We start from the raw sequence: 19,623 nt of genomic DNA on the forward strand, positions 1-19,623 counted from the left end.
CTCATTCCCTCTGTGGTCTGCCCTTCTCAACCTTCCCCAAATGATTCAAATAAGATAGGGCTTTTGAGAACTTGAAAGACACCTTTTCAATTTTACTAGTACATCTATAGGCTGAGTTTCTGGTGACAATTCCTTCATTTTCAGTCACCAGCTTCATTGACTGCTCCTTGGTCTTTTTTGCTCAGTGTATAATAGCTAAGAACTCTGTGTCTAGTTGTTAAACAAACTCTTCTCTTTCTGTCTTATTACATCAGTACATTTCTACTGTATAATGGTCAACCAAGAAATGCTAGATTTGGTGTTTTCTTTACCTAGAAAGCCTTTTTAAGCACCCGCTGAGCTAATCATTCTGTTCTATTGAGAGGTCTCCCCATATAATATTAGAAGGGCCTTGTATTTATCTGTCCTTCAATCACCTTGCTCTCCAGCTTTGAAATACCTTTACCCTCAACTCCCTTAATATTATGTACTTTGCAGCAAGGGTATGCTGATACCAGCTCTTACCCGCTTCTGAGCTGATTATTAAATTTTCAGTGTATCTTAGAAATTGGCAGAGCTACAAGTCAAGGTTTGATTTATTGTTTTGTTGATTGTTTAGGCTTAAAGTGATGGAAAAAATGTTAATAATGTAGATTAAAAATAAGTCTGTTGCATGTACTTTTTTTTTTTTTTTCCAGAGAACCTGTTGTTAAACATTTACCAGCATTCCCATGCTTCAAGACCATCTCAACTCATCCCAATTACCAACAATATCAAATGTTAGGGCAGGCCCCTGATGCAGGTACTCTGTTACTTCTGTTTTGATGTTGGGACTAAATAAGGCACTCTTAAATCTTTGAAGTTAACAAAAGGAAGTTTACTTAGCCCTAATATAGCAAGGGTATGTAATAAGGATTCAGTAGTAATTCTATAGAAGCAATTTTTGACCTGGAAATGTATCTGTTCAGTAGGGCAACATGTTTTGACTTGTGCAGTCTGTAGACATCCAGTAAATTAGAGGATCCTTGCTCCCAACGCTTCTCCATTTGGCTGGGAAGTTTTTTGCTCCAGGGCAGTACAATCAAAGGCCCCTAGGAAATTTTGTCCAGAATTTGGGCTGTAACCAATCCCAAGTCAATTAAGTTCTGACTTTGTTGTTTATTTCTAATCTACACTATGGGAGGGATTTAAGGAGAAAACTTTGGAAGATATTGGTGCTGCTGTTGTTGTTTGTCCTTTTGTCTAAAAGAAGACCATGACAGATGAGAGATGATGCCATGATATGCAAGTGAGTTGGATTTCAGTCAATAGCATCACTTTCTCTTCCAGAGTCCAAAAGCAAGATATAGGTCAGTGTTATTGGAGATGGGCCTGGATGCCGTAGTAGACCTTGGCTTTTTTTAAGCTAACATTTTTTTTAATAGTATTCTATTTTTTGAAATATATGCAAAGATAGTTTTCAACATTCACCTTGTGTTTGAAATTTTTCTCCCTCTCTCTCCCTTTTTCCCCCCTTCCCAAGTCACAAAGCAATCTTACATAGGTTAAACATTGTACTTCTTCAAAACATATTTGTATATTTGTCATACTATGTAAGAAAAATTAGATTGAAAGGGGGAAAAAATAATAAGCAAACAACAACAAAAAGGTGAAAATACTACACTGTGATCCACATTCATTCTTAGTTTTCTCTCTGGATGTGGATGGCACTTTCCTTTACAAGTCTATTGGAATTGCCTTCAATCACCTCATTGTTGAAAAGATCCAAGCCTATCACAGTTAATTATATAATCTTGTTACTGTGTACAGTGCTCTCTTGGTTCTGCTCACTTCCCTTAACATCAGTTTCTGTAAGTCTTTCCAGGTTTTTCTGAAATCAACCTGCTCATCATTTCTTGTATTACATTCATATGCCACAACATATTCAGTCATTCCCCAACCAATCAATGAGAGCAGAGGCATGATCCTTAAGAAAGAAATGTAGTTGCATCTTGGGAGGTTTCAGTGATCTAAAAAAAAAATTTTTTTTCATTCCTTTGGGCAAAGCATCCACAAGTAAGGGTATGATACTATATGTGGACAAATTGGAGAGAGAGAGAGAGACAGAGAGACACACACATGCACACATGCACATACAGAGAGAGAGAGAAAAAAAAAATATGACCCAATTGCCCAGGTCCAGTTGGATCCCCACTGGAGTACCTCTACTCACAGAGGTGGTTGTTTGTCTTTTATTATATATTCTGCCTGATTTCATGGTCTCCAGAAAGTGGAGCTATCAAATAGGTGAATAATTAGAATTGAGTAATGCCCTAGAAATCAAAGATGGAGAGAATATCTAGAAGAAAAGTAGTGATTAGAGCTTAAAAACAACAACCACAACAACAATCTGATATGAGTGTCAAGGGAGTAGAGTAAAGATTAAGAAAAGTAATTATTTATTTAGACATTAAGAGAAGATTAGTAACCTTGGAAAGAACAGATGCAATTATTATATGTTTTGGTTGGATTGCTAGAACTTTAAAATGTGTGAGAACAAAGGTAATATATACCTATTTAGTAGTGAGTCACCTGACCATCTTTTGAAGGGATGATAAGATCAAGTAAAGGTGGTTCTACCATTGTGTATGCTCTATTAATGCATATCAGAAGCCTTTTCTGCCGGAATTTGTTATCTTTAATAATAACTTTGTCTAAATGATGATGAAATTTTTATTGGTTGGTTAGGCTTGTCTTTGAATAATGCATATGTCTTTTGCAGTAATCTGGTTAATCTCCCTGCTGCAAGTCTTTTTCTTGTTTCAGTTCACTCTCTATTAAGCTGCCAAAGTAATTTCCTAAAGCAGAGTTCTAGGGATGTTTCTCATCCCTTCCCTCCTCCTCTCCTTTCCCACAAAAACATTCCATACCCCAAAACTCTCACTGGAATTTTTTCCCTTGTCTCCACCTCCTGACTTCCTTTCAGAAATGGCTCAAATCACACATGGAGGCCTTTCCTCATTCTATATTCAGTTCTTCAGGAAAGCTTTTGTTGTAAATATTGAAACTCATGTCATATTAAAGATTTATGAAGTTTTATATTTATAAATCTCTTCCATATTAAAAATTCAAGATTAAAATTTATAGTAGTAATTATTTTAGCTAGTACTTGTTTACTTTAAGACTATATGTGAGATCTCAACATTTAAATTCAGGTATAAGTTTTTAATCTGCTTTATAAATTTCAATGATATGCATTGTAACCATCTAATTAATTTTATGATATTTACACTATAATTAATAATGTTCATGCTTTTATTAACAGAAATGGATGATGAAGACTGTGAAAGAAGAAGAATGGAATGCTTAGATGAAATGTCAAATCTTGAAAAACAGTTTACAGACCTCAAAGATCAGTAAGTAATGGATCTATAGAAGATCATTTCTACTGAATCCATACATTAGCAAAAGTGCAATTATGGTTATAGAATCCTAGATTTAGAATTGAAGAGAGACCTTGTGATTACATTATTTGAATAAATTTTATTTTTACATATAGGACAGACTATGCTCTGAGAAAGAGACTGCTAACATATTTTTCTATTGGAGATCTCATTTTCTAAACTGAGATTTTTCACTTAGGATTTGTAAAACAGTGGGGCTCATATTTCTATGTCATAGAATATATTTTCACTTGGATTTTATTGATTAAAATATTTTCCTTGCATTACTGCTATTTTGTAGTTTACTCAAGCATAAAAAAATGAGAAAAACAGATGTAAAACAAAGTAATTACAGTTCTAGTCTATTCTATTCATCATTCCCTTTTTAATCTTCCTTTAATTTTATCTTATTTTTATTTATTCCTTTGTTATTTTACATTAAATTATTTTCAAAATGTAACCTTTCCTCCTCTCTACCCAGGCATCATCCCTAATGCCATAATTGTTTTTGTTTTTGTTTTTTTAAAGAAAGAAAAATTATTCAACTGAATCTGATAGTGTTCTACAACTGTAGCCCCTACCTTTACAATAAGCAATGCATTTTCTAAGTTTTCTTCTTTGGCCATCCTTGGCTATTAGAGTCTAATTAGATAATTAGGAGGATTCACTTCCCTTTATTGCTAGTGTTCTTTCTGTTTATATCATTGTAATTATTGTATATATTGTTTTCTTGGTTGTGTTTCATACTATATCATTCACATACATTTTCCCCAAGTGTCTCTAAATTCTTCCTGGTCATCATTTCTTCTTGGACAGTAATATTCCATTACATTCATGTACCATAATTTGTTTAGCCATTTCCCCAATTGGGCATCTACTCTATTTCTAGTTCTTTGCCACCACAAAAAGGGTTATCATGAGTATTTTGTGTCTGTGAATCCTTTCTGTCTTTGATGTTCTTAGATTAAAAGGTAAAAGCATTTTGTTCACTTTTTTAGCAAAATTCTAAATTGCTTTCTTAGGACCAATATATAGTTCCAACCAATAGTCTATTAATGTACATTTCTAGTATCTATAGCATTGACTGTTTCCATCATTTTTAAGTTTTACCACCTTCAGTAGTGTGAGTAGTGTGAGTATTGTTTTGAGTTTCTTTTTTTTAAAGTTTTTTTTTTTTATATTGTTGTTCAATATTTCACTGAAGTTATCATCCCTTCCCCTCCCAGAGATCCTCCACATATCAATAGTATTCTTTGAAGAGGTGGGAAAATCAGCATGATCCATGTGCAATGTGTAATATCTGTGGACTTCCCATCTTCATGAAGGGCAGATTGGGGTTATCTTCTCCTCTTTCTTCATTTGAGTCCTTTTTGGTAATTATAATTTTATTACATTCACTTTTAATTTTTTTGTGTGTGATTCAGAGGAAGTGATTTCATTTCCTGATTACCTTGAGTAAAAGAGTAGCTACAAAGAATGTGAGAGACTAGGGAGAGATAATGAATCATGATGGGTAACTGTCAAGGGAACTTTGCTTAGCTAAATCAACTGGAGCTATTCTCAGTTGAATATCATTCTGGCAGGAAAAGTAAATTTATTTATTTATTTATTTATTTTGTCAACAATTTAATGGTTTTTTGAGAATCTCATAAATTACCTAGATACTGACCTGAGTCATTCTGACCCCTGAATAATAAATGTATTTTTGCAGAATTTGAACATAATGAGCTCTATGAAATATAGGATAGGGGAAAAAAAGTGAGCCAGATTATCTTCATTCTTTTGTTGTGTTTGTTGTTGTTGTTGTTTTGTTTTGTGATGCTTTAGAAGTGGTGGTTACTTTTTTTTGGGAGGTTACTCCCTCCTCCTGACAGATTAGAGATAGCTCTGCCTTTAACCATTCAGCAAGAAGAGCACAATATAAATTATACTTCTTTTCTTAGTAATTAAATGTAACTTGAAGATAATTTCTGTAAGCTGTATTAAATCTTCCAGCTTTGAAGGGCCATCCAACTTGGTAATTTAAATTTCCTCCAAATACTATTAGATATAGAACTTTTCTTCAGAATTCAGTTTACCTTCAAAGCAACCTGGAGGAGCTGAGTTTGTGGGGTAGAAAAAGGAATGTTCCCCATATTAGAAAAAGACAAATTAAAAACTAATAGTGTCTAGTTCTTGCTGAGAATAGAAGATTTTTTAACTGGTAATGGTAACTGGTAATTTTCCCAATTATCTTGGGAAAGGCCTAAAAAAAAGGCCCCTCTCAGATTTGTGTAAATTGGTTTCCAATAACTTTTTGCAAATAATTGTACTGAATTAGCACTCCTTAGACCTGTATATGGACATAAGTAACCACTTACAGCTGACATGAGAGAATTTGGTAGTGAGAATATAAACTAAGGCATATCCCCTTTTTTAGGGGTTGTCTAGTAGCTATGCTAAAGTAACTTTTTTTTAGTTTAATTTTTTAAAAAGATGGTATTTGAAAGACTTAACTGCAGTTTGTTACAAGGATTTTGTTGGGATTTTTTGGTATTAATTATTGCAGGGAGAAGAGGGTGGTATTTAAAAAGACAATGACAGATTCTTAGGAGCTCAGAGATATTTCTGGAATTGGGGATATGGACAGATATGCCAGTTGCACCCTATTAGATGAACTAAGGATATACACTTTGGTGTCTCTCTCTCTCTCTTTCTCTTTCTCTCTCTCTCTCTCTCTCTCTCTCTCTCTCTCTCTCTCTCTCTCTCTCTCTCTCTCTCTCTCTCTCTCTTTCTCTCTCTCTCTCTCTCTCTTTTCTACTTTTACCCCCAAGATCGCAAAAACATTTTTCAAACTCAAGTAGAGAGTTGCTTATACAACATGGGAAAGAGAGAGCACATGTACTGGCCTGTAAAAGTCTGGCTCTGTTGCCTTTGTTTGTTGCTTTCCATCTTTCCCCCGGCTGGGAGAGCAGGATTAGCTAGCACCCACAGAGCTCTGAGCACACCCATAGCGGCCTTCTACATAGATAGTTGGCCTGCTTTAAGTGGGCTGAGTCATGCCCTACTAGGGCCAGAGCATTAGTGCTTAGGCCTGTAGCAAAATTCTGTCTCATCATTTTGCAGAAGCATTCAGACTCTAATAGTTGTCTTGCTTTGACAAAGTGGGGGAGGGGGTAGCTGACTTTGGCAAACAGAGCTGAGGGCCCTAATGACAACTGATTCTAAGCCAGCAGATAGAGATAAGGGTCTCAGATATTTCCTTTGATAATAGTACAATGCCTTTCTAGGGATGGTTGGAGGACTAAAGAATAGCATTGTTGGTAGGGCATTTCCCCAACAGAAAGGGGTATAAATGTCTGACTAGCTCCCTGGTTTAGCCTGCACTCCAAGCTTCTGGAGAAAGGGGCAGTCCCTGAGAAGCACAAATTTTATCTTCCTTTTTCTCCTCAAGCTCCTAGGAGCACTAAGTGAATGACAATCAGGGCAGATTCTCCCTGACTTGTGATGAGGATTAGAAAATGTCATCTTTGCTATGGCCCAGATGTTCCTGAGGAGATAACCTACTATGAACTACAAAAAATTGTCAATACCCATTGTATAAAGCTGACTATTTAGAACTGAGTCTTAGGCCTTCCTGAGACTTGTCCAGATTATTACTCCTTTATTTTGTTTTTTATTATAGAACTGACTATTCAGACCCGAGTCTCAGTACTTACTGGGTCTCTTCCTTTATTTTTTTGTTTTAGTTTTCCTCTTTTTCCTTTAATGCTGCTTATATTAGGCTTCTTGAATTTTGGAGATTAGGGTAGACCAATACCAGAGCTAAAGTAATTTAAGTGGTGAAAGGTCCTCTAGATGATATTAAAGACTATATCATCAAAGGATAGAGTATGGTAGGAGCAATATTTTAATCCCTTTTCCTCATGAAGTATAGGCTGGGGTCTCTGAGGTTTGGCTGATGCATCATAAGTAGTGCTAGCAAGAAAGCTTTGCTTAATTAGCTAAATCAATTCAAGGTGTCTTTAGTTTCTATTTCTATTGATCACTCTCTTGTCATGACAAAGTAGAATTCTTTGCTACTGTTGAATCACCTAAGAATGTCTTGTTTTGTTCTGATGTTGAACCTGAAGTACTAGTATACTGGCCTGAGTCAAACCCAGTTCACAATATAGCCAATGTGATATACAGACACGGTAATGCATAGGCAACCTGCTTTGGAGTTATAGTTAGAGCAAGGCAAGCATAATATCTGAGCAGTAAAGCGTCTAGGTAGTCTGAGAAGAGCCTGTTTGGGGCCAGGCAATGCTGCATTAAGGTCTACCATTCCATAGTCATAGTAACTTGTTAGGGACTTTTTAGTACTCAGATAGTCAATGACAAAGCCATAAGATGACACAAAATTAATACAGTGTCCATATAGCTCTGCCAGAAATGTAACAGAAAACAGGGGCATGACAATTAATGAGATCTTGTATAAGAGTCATGTAACTAGTGCTCTTGACAACATCTAGTTTGGGGGCCTGTCAAAACTACATAAAGAATGGAGCCAACTCCCAGTTGATGATTGTGAAAAAAGTAAATAGAAGCTAGTATGATGCCTCCAGGAGACTAAGCCAAAACTCAAGAATTCCTATAGAATGCAGATCATAGTCCTCATCATTTCATATAGAGTGGCAAAGGCAATATCTGGTTGGCAGGGTAAACAGGATTAATCAGAGCTTCACCATTTCATCCAATAATGCTAAATATGTCAGAATACAAGCACAAAGTCCCAATCTAGGATTTGAGACTAACGATAGTAAATAGAAGAAAACATCAAACAAACGGTGAGTTGAGAGAAATCTGAGCAAACCCAGAAAAAGAATAACTCCAAAACAAATTAAAATAGAACCTTGGAGGAAAGGATGACTTAGCCAAAAGACTCTTTAAGAATTCTTGGAAGATGTGTGTGTGTGTGTGTGTGTGTGTGTGTGTAGGTATTTTTGTGTGTATATATTTATGTGTGTATAGATATGTATACACATCATGTGTATAAGTACATATATGCATAAATATGTATACATGAGTGGAAAGAGGAAAAAAGAATAAAATAAAAAGTGCACAGCAGAGAATAAAACAAAACCTACAAGGAAGCAAAGAAAAAAATGGATAATAATACAATGTCTATTATTATATGTGCTTTTTGAAATGGAAATTTATTATTATATATTTGGAATCCTCCCTTATGTCTGCTGAGCACATGACATTTTTTTTTCCTTTTCTGTTTTTTTTCTTTTTTTATTATGTATTTAAGTTCTAAACAAATTTTTTAAAATAGAGAAGAAAAAAATTCTTGGAAGAAATGAAAAAAAGAAATAAGGGTTCTGGAGAAGAAAATTGAAAAGAGAGTAAATAGATCCCAAAAGGTAGAAAAACCATATGAAATTGGTGAATACCCTAAAAGTTAAGATGGAAGAATCAGAATTCAGTAACGATATGAGGCAACAAGAGTTAGGGAAAAAAAAAAAAAAAAGAAGAAAATGTAAATTATCTCATATGAAAAACAAGTGACCTGGAAAACAGGTTGAGGAGTAATTCTATAATTCATTGGATAACTGCTAACCCTGACCCAAAAAAAAAACTTGGACACTATTTTTTTTTTTTCCTGAGGCTGGGGTTAAGTGACTTGCCCAGGGTCATACAGCTAGGAAGTGTTAAGTGTCTGATATCAGATTTGAACTTGGGTCCTCCTGAATTCAAAGTTGGTGCTCTATCCACTCCACCACCTAGCTTCCCCTTGGACATTATTTTTCAAGAAATTCTAAAAGACTGCTTAACTATATTAGAACCAAAAGTCAGAATTAATATAGAAGGAATCCACTGGTGATCTGAAAAAAAAAGCCCAACTTCCCATTATAGCCAAAATTCAGTTTCTAGTTTCATGAAAAAAAAGTGCTGCAAACACACAGAAATAAAGAGTTGAAGTACTAAGGCATTAGAATAAAAATTACATAGGAGTTTGATGTATCTACTGCAAAGGAATGAAAATCTTGGGAATACGATAATCCAGAATGTTTACCAAAAAATAATTTACTCTACAAAGCTGAATTTACTGTTTTTTTTTTTAATGGATCTTTAACAAAATCAATAATTTTTAAGCATTTTGGATTAAAAAGCCAGAGCCAAGAAAAATCTTTGAAATGTAAAATCAAAAAAATCAAGAAAGGTAAATATTTTTGAGCAATGATGGGCTTACATTTGAAGTGAGGAAGTATAGATGAAACAAAAGACAGACAAGCACAGGGCCTGAAGGAAACTTGTTTTAATATTGTTAGTTTTAAGTGAGGAATGAAAATTCATAAGAAATGGGATACATAAAGAATAAATGAGAAAGAAGAAGAAACTTGCAGTTTTTCACATATGGATTTCATGACAAGGGATTTACAAATATGGAGACTTTTATCTGAACTGATAAAAAGGAAAACTGTATAACAATAGTTTGCTATTGAAATTCATTAATTTCCATAGGTAAATTGACTGGGATGGGGTGGAGGGTAATAGGTTCAATAGAGAGGGATGGAGAATAGTCACAAGCAAAAAAACTTTAACTTCAATAGTAGAATTGCAAAAGAAGGATCAAAATGAGAGAAAAAATGCACAAGAACTAGGGGACAGTATACAAGATGAAGTTTCTTGACATATATTAATTGAATGACCCAGGATTAAAACATTTTACCTCTCAGTCCTTTAGCAACTCTAAATGATGAGGTGAAGTCTAGTTTTTGGGTTTCCTGGGATGGGAACCAAAACTATGATCAGGTTTAGGTTTTCGGGTTCCCGTTTGTAGGGAACCAAATTAGTGAACCAAAATGAAATTAGGGTTTCTAGTGATCAGGGAGTTAAATGATAAGGTCTGGTGGCAGATTTGGGGTTCAGGGAACCAAATGGAGAGGTTTGGCTCCCCTGCACCTCTTTGGGATTTGGCACAAGGGTAGGAAGTTTGGGGAACCCCCCTCTGGTAGTGCAGGGATTCTCTGTAAAGGAATTTACCAACCTGAAAACCTAGATTGGTAAGAGGTTTATTTATTATAGGGATTGAGAAGTAAGATTAGAAATCCCAACCGAGAGGCATAAAGTTTCATTAAGGAAATAGGTAAGGATAAAGAGAGGGTAACACTGGAAAAGAATATTATTCCAGCGGGCAGAGGCTTTCTTGACATAGCATGGCATAGCTTGGCATGTTTAGAATCTCTGCAAAGAGAGGATTTTAGATTGGCTCTTTTATAATAGGAGCTTTGGCTACAAGCTGAAGGGGGTGGAGTTCCAAGTTGGCTCTATCTACAAACTGGGTTTCAACTTGAGCTGGAATTTGAGTTTCTTTAATTCATTAGTGTTGTAATTCTTTTGCTCAGGACTGAACCAATCCCACCTAGATAACAGCATGAAACTGTTTGTCTTGCTTCCCTCCAGTGGGGTCCCTTACTGAGGCAGAGTTGAAGATTTTCTCCTTCAAGGAGTTTTAGAGTTTCGGGGTCCCTTCTTCATAAAGACTACATGCTGTTTAGGGGAGGGCGTGAGGGGAAAAGGGGAAAATTAGAACACAAGGTTTTATAAGGGCTAATGATGAAGTATTGTCCACACGTATATTTTGAAAAATAAAAAGCTGTAATTAAAAAAAAAAAGATCATTATATTTGGTCATAGCAAGATTATACAATGATCAATACTGATGAATGTGGCTCTGTTCAACAATGAGGTGATTCAGTCCAGTTCCATTAGTCCCATGATGAAATGCAGATGGCTGTCTTCAAATAAAACTGGAGCTAATTCAAAACAATCAAAGTAGAGAAACCGTTGCTTATTTTGATCTCAAGAAAGAGAGTAAAATCAAATTGCCAAAATAAAAAATGAGAAGGATTTCAGGATAAAGTGAAAGTGAAGGAAATTGTTTACAGAATACCTAACAGAAAAAGAAAGAGATTTTAAATAATCAAATCTTAGCAAAAGAAATTTTTGGCAATAAAAAGAACTTCTATTTGGAAAAATAAAAAATGACACACTGTGCCAGATGATTTTACTGGCAAATTCTATCAAGAAATAAGTTGCTCAAGTTTTATATAAACTGTTTACAAAGTTGGGGGAGGATGACATTCTCCCAAACTCCTTCTATGAAATAAAGATAATTTTTATTCCTAAACATAACAAAGTTCATTCAGAGAAAGAAAATAAGTTGGTATCTCTAATGAGTAATCATTGTAATATTATTATTATTTTTGCCCTGAGGCAATTGGGTTTAAGTGATTTGCCCAGGGTCACACAACCAGGAAGTGTAAATGTCTAAGACCTAATTTGAACTCAGGTCCTTTTGATTTCAGGGCTGGTGCTCTATCCATTATGCCACCTAGCTGCCCCCAGTGTAATATTATTAAATAAAATATCAATAATGAGGCTGAAACAAAATATTCATTAGGTTGGATTGTATAAATCCCCAAAAAAGTTTTTTCAATATTTAGGAAAACTTGAACCATAATTTTTGTTGTTCATTTGTTTCAAGTTGTTTCTGATTCTTTTGTGATCCCCTTTGGGTCTTTCTTGACAAAAATAATGAAGTGGTTTATTGTTTCTTTTTCTAGCTCATTTTACAGGTGACTGCCCAAGATTATACAACTGATTGAGGCCAGATTTGAATACAGGAAGATGAATCTTCCTGACTCCATGCCTGGTACTCTATCCATTATATCAACCTAGGAGTTGCATTAAATATAATAGACCATATTAATAATAATCCTTGTAAATCACATGACTTGTGACTAGCATAGAAACTACTTTTGCCACCTTTTATTTTAAAAACTAAAAAGCATGAAAATGAATTTCCTTTGTATGGTAAATAGCCTTTCCATCAAACCAAAACTATATATATGCATGCATATATATAAATACATACACAGAGCAGATATAAACATATGTTATATACAAATATATACATACACACATATATGAATGAATAAATACTATAGAACATTTCAGTAAGATCTAAGGAATGGCAAGTATGTCCATTTTTATCACTATCATTTGTTACAATGCTAGTAATTCTAAATGTTCTAAATAAGATAAAGGAATAGAGTATAGGCAAAGACTTAATGCAATTATTGGTTCTTTTTCTTTTTTATTTTTTTTTTTTGGCAGATGATACGTAGTTTCCTAGAGATTTACCTAAAAATGAATGAATAGAAATCACAAATTAAGAAAAGCATGAGGATATCAAACAAATGAATATAAATCAACAACCTTTCTACGTATTACCAGCAAAACCTCCCAGAAAGAGATTTTATAAGAGACATCCAATTTAAGATAGCTACAGAATGAAACATTCAGGAGACTTCCTACCATGACATGCAAAAATTATATGAATATAATTATACAACTTTAGACAGAGTTATTATATATTACAGGCTGCTTTGCCAGTATATTCTAAAAACTATATGGGAATTCTCTGTATGACTTGTAACTGAAACTTTGTCTTGTCTTCCCTGTTAGAATATAAATTTCTTGAGAACAGGATTGTCTTTTTATTTGTATCCCCACTGGTTCATGCAGTATTTTACATGTAGCAAATGTTTTCTAATTCATTACAAAAATAAAAGATAACAAATAATTGGAGAGGAATTAATTGCTTGTATTTTTACTATTTTGATAGAATAAAAATTACAGTGCTACTAAATTAGAGATTCATTGCCATACCAGTGCATCTACCAAATGGTTACTTTATTGAACTAAACAAAATAACAAAAATCATCTGTTGGCTAAAAGAAAAAAAGGTCAAGACTTTTGAGGGAAATAATAAGAAATTGGAAGAGGACTAGCTCTTTCAGATCTCAAGCTGTACTAAAAAGTGCTAGCCATAGAAAAAAATTGTTTCTAGTACTAACTATAGAAACAATTGTTGTTTGTGGTTGAGTCTTTTCAGTTGTGTCTATGACCCCATTTGGAGTTTTTTTGGCAAAGGTACTGAAGTGGTTTGCCATTTCCTCCTCCAAGAAGCAGTTTGGTATTTTTAAAAAGTTTATCATTGGAACATAAATTATGTATTTATATTTTAATCAATATGTTTTAATATACATAAAATAAAAATAATTAACATAAATAAAAATAAAAGCTGAGAACATCAACTAGGGAAATACTCAGTATTCTACAAAATTTCTGAGAAAATTAAAAAATAATATGAAAAGAATTATTTCATAATTTCATACCACATACTTCAATAAACTCCAAATGAATACATAGACTAGATATAAAAGGTCTCATAAACATATTGGAAGAGCAGAGAAATTATCTTTTGCAACTATGTATGGGGAAAAAATTCTTGACTAAACAAAGGATAAAGAGGTACATAGAAGAGAAAAATAGACAATTTTGATTACAGAAAGTTGTTTGCACAAGTAATATCAGTGAAATCAGAACTAGAAGGTTAATGGGGAAAATCTTTTTTTCTTTTTTTTTTTTTTTTAAATAGAAGTCTGGATATGCAGGAAATTGATGTATGGTAAGATATAAGTTCAGTAGATAATAAAGCAGTCAAAGGATACAAACAGGTAACTATAAATAAAAAAACACAAAGCTAAGCAAGTTATCAACAACCATATAAAAATGCTGCAAATGATCAAGAATTAGAGGGAGTCAAATTAAAGCAACCCTTGAAATTCTAACTCATACTTATCAGCTTGGAAAAGATGACAAAATGGAAAATGTCAGTTGTTGGAGGACCTGTGGGAAAATTTAAATGCTAATGCTGTATTGTTGGAACTATGAATAGGTAGTATCATTCTGGAATTGATTTGGAATGACGCTTTAAAAATTATAGAATTGTGTAAACTCTTTGACTCAGTGATAGTCCTCTACCCAAAAGAAACTTAGAAACTAGGAAAGTTATCTATATATACAAAAGTACTTATAGCATATTAAGTATTTGAACTACCTGGAAACTTAGGGGGTATCCATCAATTAGGGAACAAATTACTATATATGAAAGTAAGGGAATATGATCACACTATAAAAATAGTGTAATAAAAAATGACAAAAGGGAAGATTTCAGAAAAACCAGTAATTACTTAATATAAACTGATGCAGAGTAAAAAATGAGCAGAACTGTTAACTATCAAGATAATAAATTTTGGTAAGTACTTATCATATGTCAAGCTCTCTACTAAACATTGGGTAATAAGAAAGGTAAAAACATTGTGTTTTCAAAGAGCTCAAAATCTAATAGAGAAAACATCATAAAAACAAGCCTATCTAGGATAAATTGGAAATAAACTGAGGGAAGGCATCGAATAAGGAGAGATTGGTATGCATGTAAAAGAAAAACATTTCCGAAAGATTTAGCAAAACTTTCATCAGGACAACTATAATTCCAAAGAACTGATAACTGCCTCTTGATAAGTGATGAATTCAAAATCCAGAGTATAACATACATTTTTAGACAGGGTGAAATGTGGGAAGTTGTTTTTCTTGACTATTCATGTGTTATTAGGGCTTTCTTTTTCTTTTTTTCCCCCTTCACTTTGGGTATAGTAGAAAAAAAGAAAGAAAAAGTTCATTGAAGATTTTTTTAAAAATGTGCGGAGAGACATTTTTTTGGCCAGGAAAAAAAGGCCAGAGAGAATCATTGAAAAGTAAGATAGTTGGAACAGCTAGATGGTGCAATGGATAGAATGAATACCAGCCTTGAAGTCAGGAGGACCTGAGTTCAAATGTGTTCTCAAACACTTAACAGTTACCCACTTACTTAACACTTACCCAATTACCTCAAAAAAAAAAAAAAAAAAAAAGGAAAGAAAGAAAAAGAAGGAAAAGTAAAATATCTTTGAAAATAAGAGGATGAATTTATTTTATATTTAAAAAAGAAAAGCAAGCCATACCTAATAGATGTTCACAGTTAAAGTACAATTATCCTTTTCTATTCTTTTTGTATAGAAAGAATAATTTTGTTGTTTACTAAATTCAGAAAAAAATTAGAAAAAAGCATTCTAAAAAAAAAAACCCAGCCATTTGATAGTAGATAAATGATCAAAGGGCAATAATAATCAAATCTCAAAGAAAGAAATGTGGAATATCAACAATCATGAAAAAAGGCCCCAAATTACTAATAAGATTAATAAATAAAACATGTCTGAGGTTTTATTTTACATTATGGTAGTGACAAAGATAATATAGAAGTCAAATGTCAATTATTGGAAGGGTTCTGAGAGATTATGTGCACTGATGTACGTTGTCAACCTATGATGTGGTCCAATCCTACTGGAAACTATTTTGAAATTATTCTACAAATATCTGCAAAATCTATGCATATCCTTTAAGTGATACCATTTTTATTTTTTTTAAATATTTAAAAAATTTTAAACTTTTTTCCTCTTTTTTTATTAATTTTATAATTATAACTTTTTTTTGACAGTACATATGTACATGGGTAATTTTTTTACAACATTATCCCTTGCACTCCCTTCTGTTCCGAATTTTCCCCTCCTTCCCTCCACCCCTTCCCTTAGATGGCAGGCATTCCCATACATAAATATGTTATAGTATATCTTTGGTACAATATATATGTGCAGAACCGAATTTTGTTGTTGTTGTTGTTGCAAAGGAAGAATTAGATTCGGAAGGTAAAAATAATCTGGGGAGAAAAACAAAAAATGCTAACAGTTTACACTCATTTCCCAGTGTTCCTTCTCTGGGTGTAGCTGATTCTGTCCATCACTGATCAATTGGAATTGGATTAGCTCTTCTCTATGTTGAAGATATCCACTTCCATCAGAATACATCCTCATATAGTATTGTTGTTGAAGTGTATAATGATCTCCTCCTGGTTCTGCTCATTTCACTTAGCATCAGTTCACATAAGTCTCTCCAAGTCTCTCTGTATTCATCCTGCTGGTCATTTCTTACAGAACAATAATATTCCATAACATTCATAGACCATAATTTACCCAACCATTCTCCAACTGATGGGCATCCATTCATATTCCAGTTTCTAGTCACTACAAAAAGGGCTGCCACAAACATTTTGGCACATACAGGTCCCTTTCCCTTCTTTAGTATTTCTTTGGGATATAAGCCCAGTAGTAGCACTGCTGGATCAAAAAGTATGCACAGTTTGATAACTTTTTGGGCATAATTCCAGATTGTTCTCCGTTAACTCCCAGCTGCTTACCTCAGTGTGGGTCAGCTGGTTTCTCACCTTCACCAGGGCTTTGAATATCTCTGGCTCTGATTATCTCAGTCAGAGAGCTACCTCTCTAGAGGTTCCACCACAGAACACCCAAGTCACTCAAGTATGCAGCAACAGGTCTTTATTCTAACTCTTTACATAGTGTTCCCTAATGTTCCTTCTAGCATTCCTTCTGGAGTTCCCATCTTTCTTCCTTGGAGTTCCATCGAGTTCGCTCCCCTGCCTTCTGCAACCTCCTTTTTACAGTCCTCTGGTCACATGACTGAGAATGCACGAGTGAGCATGATCAGCAAGAGTGAGAAGGCTTTTCCTCGTTAATGAGGCTTACTTATACCTTTATGCCCAGAGTGCCTCTTATGTTCTGCTCTTGAGATCTGCCCCTGACCCTAATGGCTCTCCAGAATGGTTGGATTCTTTCACAACTCCACCAACAATGCATCAGTGTCCTAGTTTTCCCATATCCCTTCCAGCATTCATCATTATTTTTTCCTGTCATCTTAGCCAATCTAACAGATGTGTAGTGGTATCTCAGAGTTGTCTTAATTTTCATTTCTCTGATCAATAGTGATTTGGAACACTCTTTCATATGAGTGGAAATAGTTTCAATTTCATCATTTGAAAATTGTTCATATCCTTTGACTATTTATCAATTGGAGAATGGCTTGATTTCTTATAAATTAGAGTCAATTCTCTGTATATTTTGGAGATGAGGCCTTTATCAGAACCTTTAACTGTAAAAATGTTTTCCCAATTTGTTACTTCCCTTCTAATCTTGTTTGCATTAGTTTTGTTTGTACAAAAGCTTTTTAATTTGATGTAATCAAAATTTCCTAATTTGTGATCAATAATGATCTCTAGTTTTTCTTTGGTCACAAATTCCTGCCTCCTCCACAAGTCTGAGAGGTAAACTATCCTATGTTCCTCAATTTATTTATGATTTCGTTCTTTATGCCTAAATCATGGGCCCATTTTGATCTTATCTTGGTATGTGGTGTTAAGTGTGGGTCCATGCCTAGTTTCAGCCATACTAATTTCCAGTTTTCTCAGCAGTTTTTGTCAAATAATGAATTCTTATCCCAAAATTTGGGATCTTTGGGTTTGTCAAACACTAGATTTCTATATTTATTCACTGGAGTGATACCATTTTTAGTCTTCTACATCAAAGCCAATCAGAGCCAGAAAGGACTTATATGTATAAAAATATTTATAGCAATACTTTTTGTTGCAATTACTGAACTGGAAACAAGTAGATTCACATTAATTGGGAGTGGCTGAATAAATTATGTTATATGAATCTAATAGAGCATTGTTGAGGGAGAAGTTGTAAAAGTTATAGACTAATATAAATTCAAGATTTATATTATTTGAAGTAGATGGTGGGCTACATCTTCATTTGTAAAAAAAAAAAATTAATATTTTATTTTCCCCAAGTTACACGTAAACAATTTTTAACATTTGTTTTTAAACTTTGAGTTCCAGATTCTTTCCATTCCTATCCCCTGCTACTACTGTTGAGAAGGCACATGTGAAGTTGTGCAAAACATTTCCAAAAAGTCATGTTGTTGGGAAAAAAAAAACCAAACAAACCCATAGATCTCCCCTCTTTCCTCAAAAAATCCCTCAAGAAAAATAAAGTTTTTTTTTTTAAAAAGTATGTTTTAATCTGTATTCAGACACAAGGAATTCTTTCTCAGGGAATGGATAGCATTTTCCATCATAAGTCCTTCAGAATAGTCTTAATCAGAGTCCTTCAGATAATTATTGTATTGTTGAGAATGGTAAAATCACTTACAGTTTGTCATCCCACAACATTGCTATTACTTTGTATGTAATACACTTTGTGCTAGTTCCTGAAGAAATTTCCAGGTTTTTCTTCTTTTTTTAATAGCATTTTATTTTTCCAAATATATGCAAAGATAATTTTCAACATTCATCTCTGTAAAACATTGTGTTCCAAATTTTTCTCCCTCTTGTCCCCCACTCCTCCCTCCCCAAAACAGCAAGCAATTAGATATGTTAAATATATGCAATTCTTCTAAACATATTTCCATATTTGTCATGCTACACAAGAAAAATCAGATCGAAAGGGGAAAAAACCATGAGAGGAAAAAAAAAAGTATCAGCAAATAAACAACAAAAAAAGACGAAAATACCGTGCTTTGATCGATATTCAATCTCCAGTTCTTCTGGATGCAAATAGCACTTTCCATCACAAGTCAACTGGAATTGCCTTGAATCATCTCATTGTAGAAAAGACTGGCTACAAAATGTTAGGGGTAAGTTTGAAAGACACAGTAACTTTTATCATTGCAAAGACCAATTATAACTTCAGAAAATGATAGTTTGTTTATACTCATTTGTGTGTGCGTGTGCATGTGTGCGTGTGTGTGTGTGTGTGTGTGTGTGTGTGTGTGTGTAAGTAAATCAAAAGATTGCTTTTATGTGTAAGTAAAAGTTATTAGCCAACAGACTGGGGCCTTGATAATGATGCAAAAAAGGAATAAAAGAAAAAAGATGTAATTGAAGCATTTTTAAAAATATACAGCAGGAGGATTTCAGAAAAGGACATAGATAAGAAGTATAGTGATGGTACTGTTAAATTTAATGTTTACTTAAAATTTGGTTTCATAAGAAATACTATTTTTCTATCCTAACCTAAGGAAAATTTCATTCTTGTTGGTAAGTATATCTACTACTCATTCTTATATTTCCATTTATCTCAAGCCCATTCTCTTATTCTTCTTTACCTATATCTTATCCTTCCTTTATCTCCATGACCTGTTTAATCCTTCCACTGTGTCTTTTGTAACTCCTGCTCACTAGTTAATATACTTCTCTGAATTTTTGACCTCTTCATGGGCTCCTTCAGTCTTCTTGTATTCGTAGATGTGTCTTCCTCTATTTGGTGTGTCTCCCTCCATCCTTAACCATCCTCTCCAGCAGTATTTGTACTTTTGCTCCTATCCTATGGCCCTACAGGGGTAATCAGAACACTACCACCTCTAGACTCTCCTTTTAGTGCCACCACTCAATAGTA

General features: G+C 33.9%; 1 protein-coding gene across 5 annotated transcripts in view; it reads left to right on the forward strand.

Moving 5' to 3' along the window:
- Positions 1–19,623, forward strand: part of BRMS1L (BRMS1 like transcriptional repressor) — a 166,292-nt gene that overhangs the window by 59,553 nt on the left and 87,116 nt on the right. For 3 of the 5 annotated variants that reach the window (XM_074290595.1, XM_074290594.1, XM_074290596.1), the window contains exons 2-3: positions 678–781; positions 3,284–3,374. In XM_074290595.1, the coding sequence (XP_074146696.1) occupies positions 757–781; positions 3,284–3,374 (116 nt within the window). In that variant the 5' untranslated portion in view covers positions 678–756. The remainder of the gene's footprint in view (positions 1–677; positions 782–3,283; positions 3,375–19,623) is intronic. The other 2 variants (XM_074290592.1, XM_074290593.1) reach the window with 1 other exon arrangement.

The sequence above is a fragment of the Sminthopsis crassicaudata genome, chromosome 2, assembly GCF_048593235.1.
Source record: "Sminthopsis crassicaudata isolate SCR6 chromosome 2, ASM4859323v1, whole genome shotgun sequence".
NCBI classification, from domain to species: Eukaryota; Metazoa; Chordata; class Mammalia; order Dasyuromorphia; family Dasyuridae; genus Sminthopsis; species Sminthopsis crassicaudata.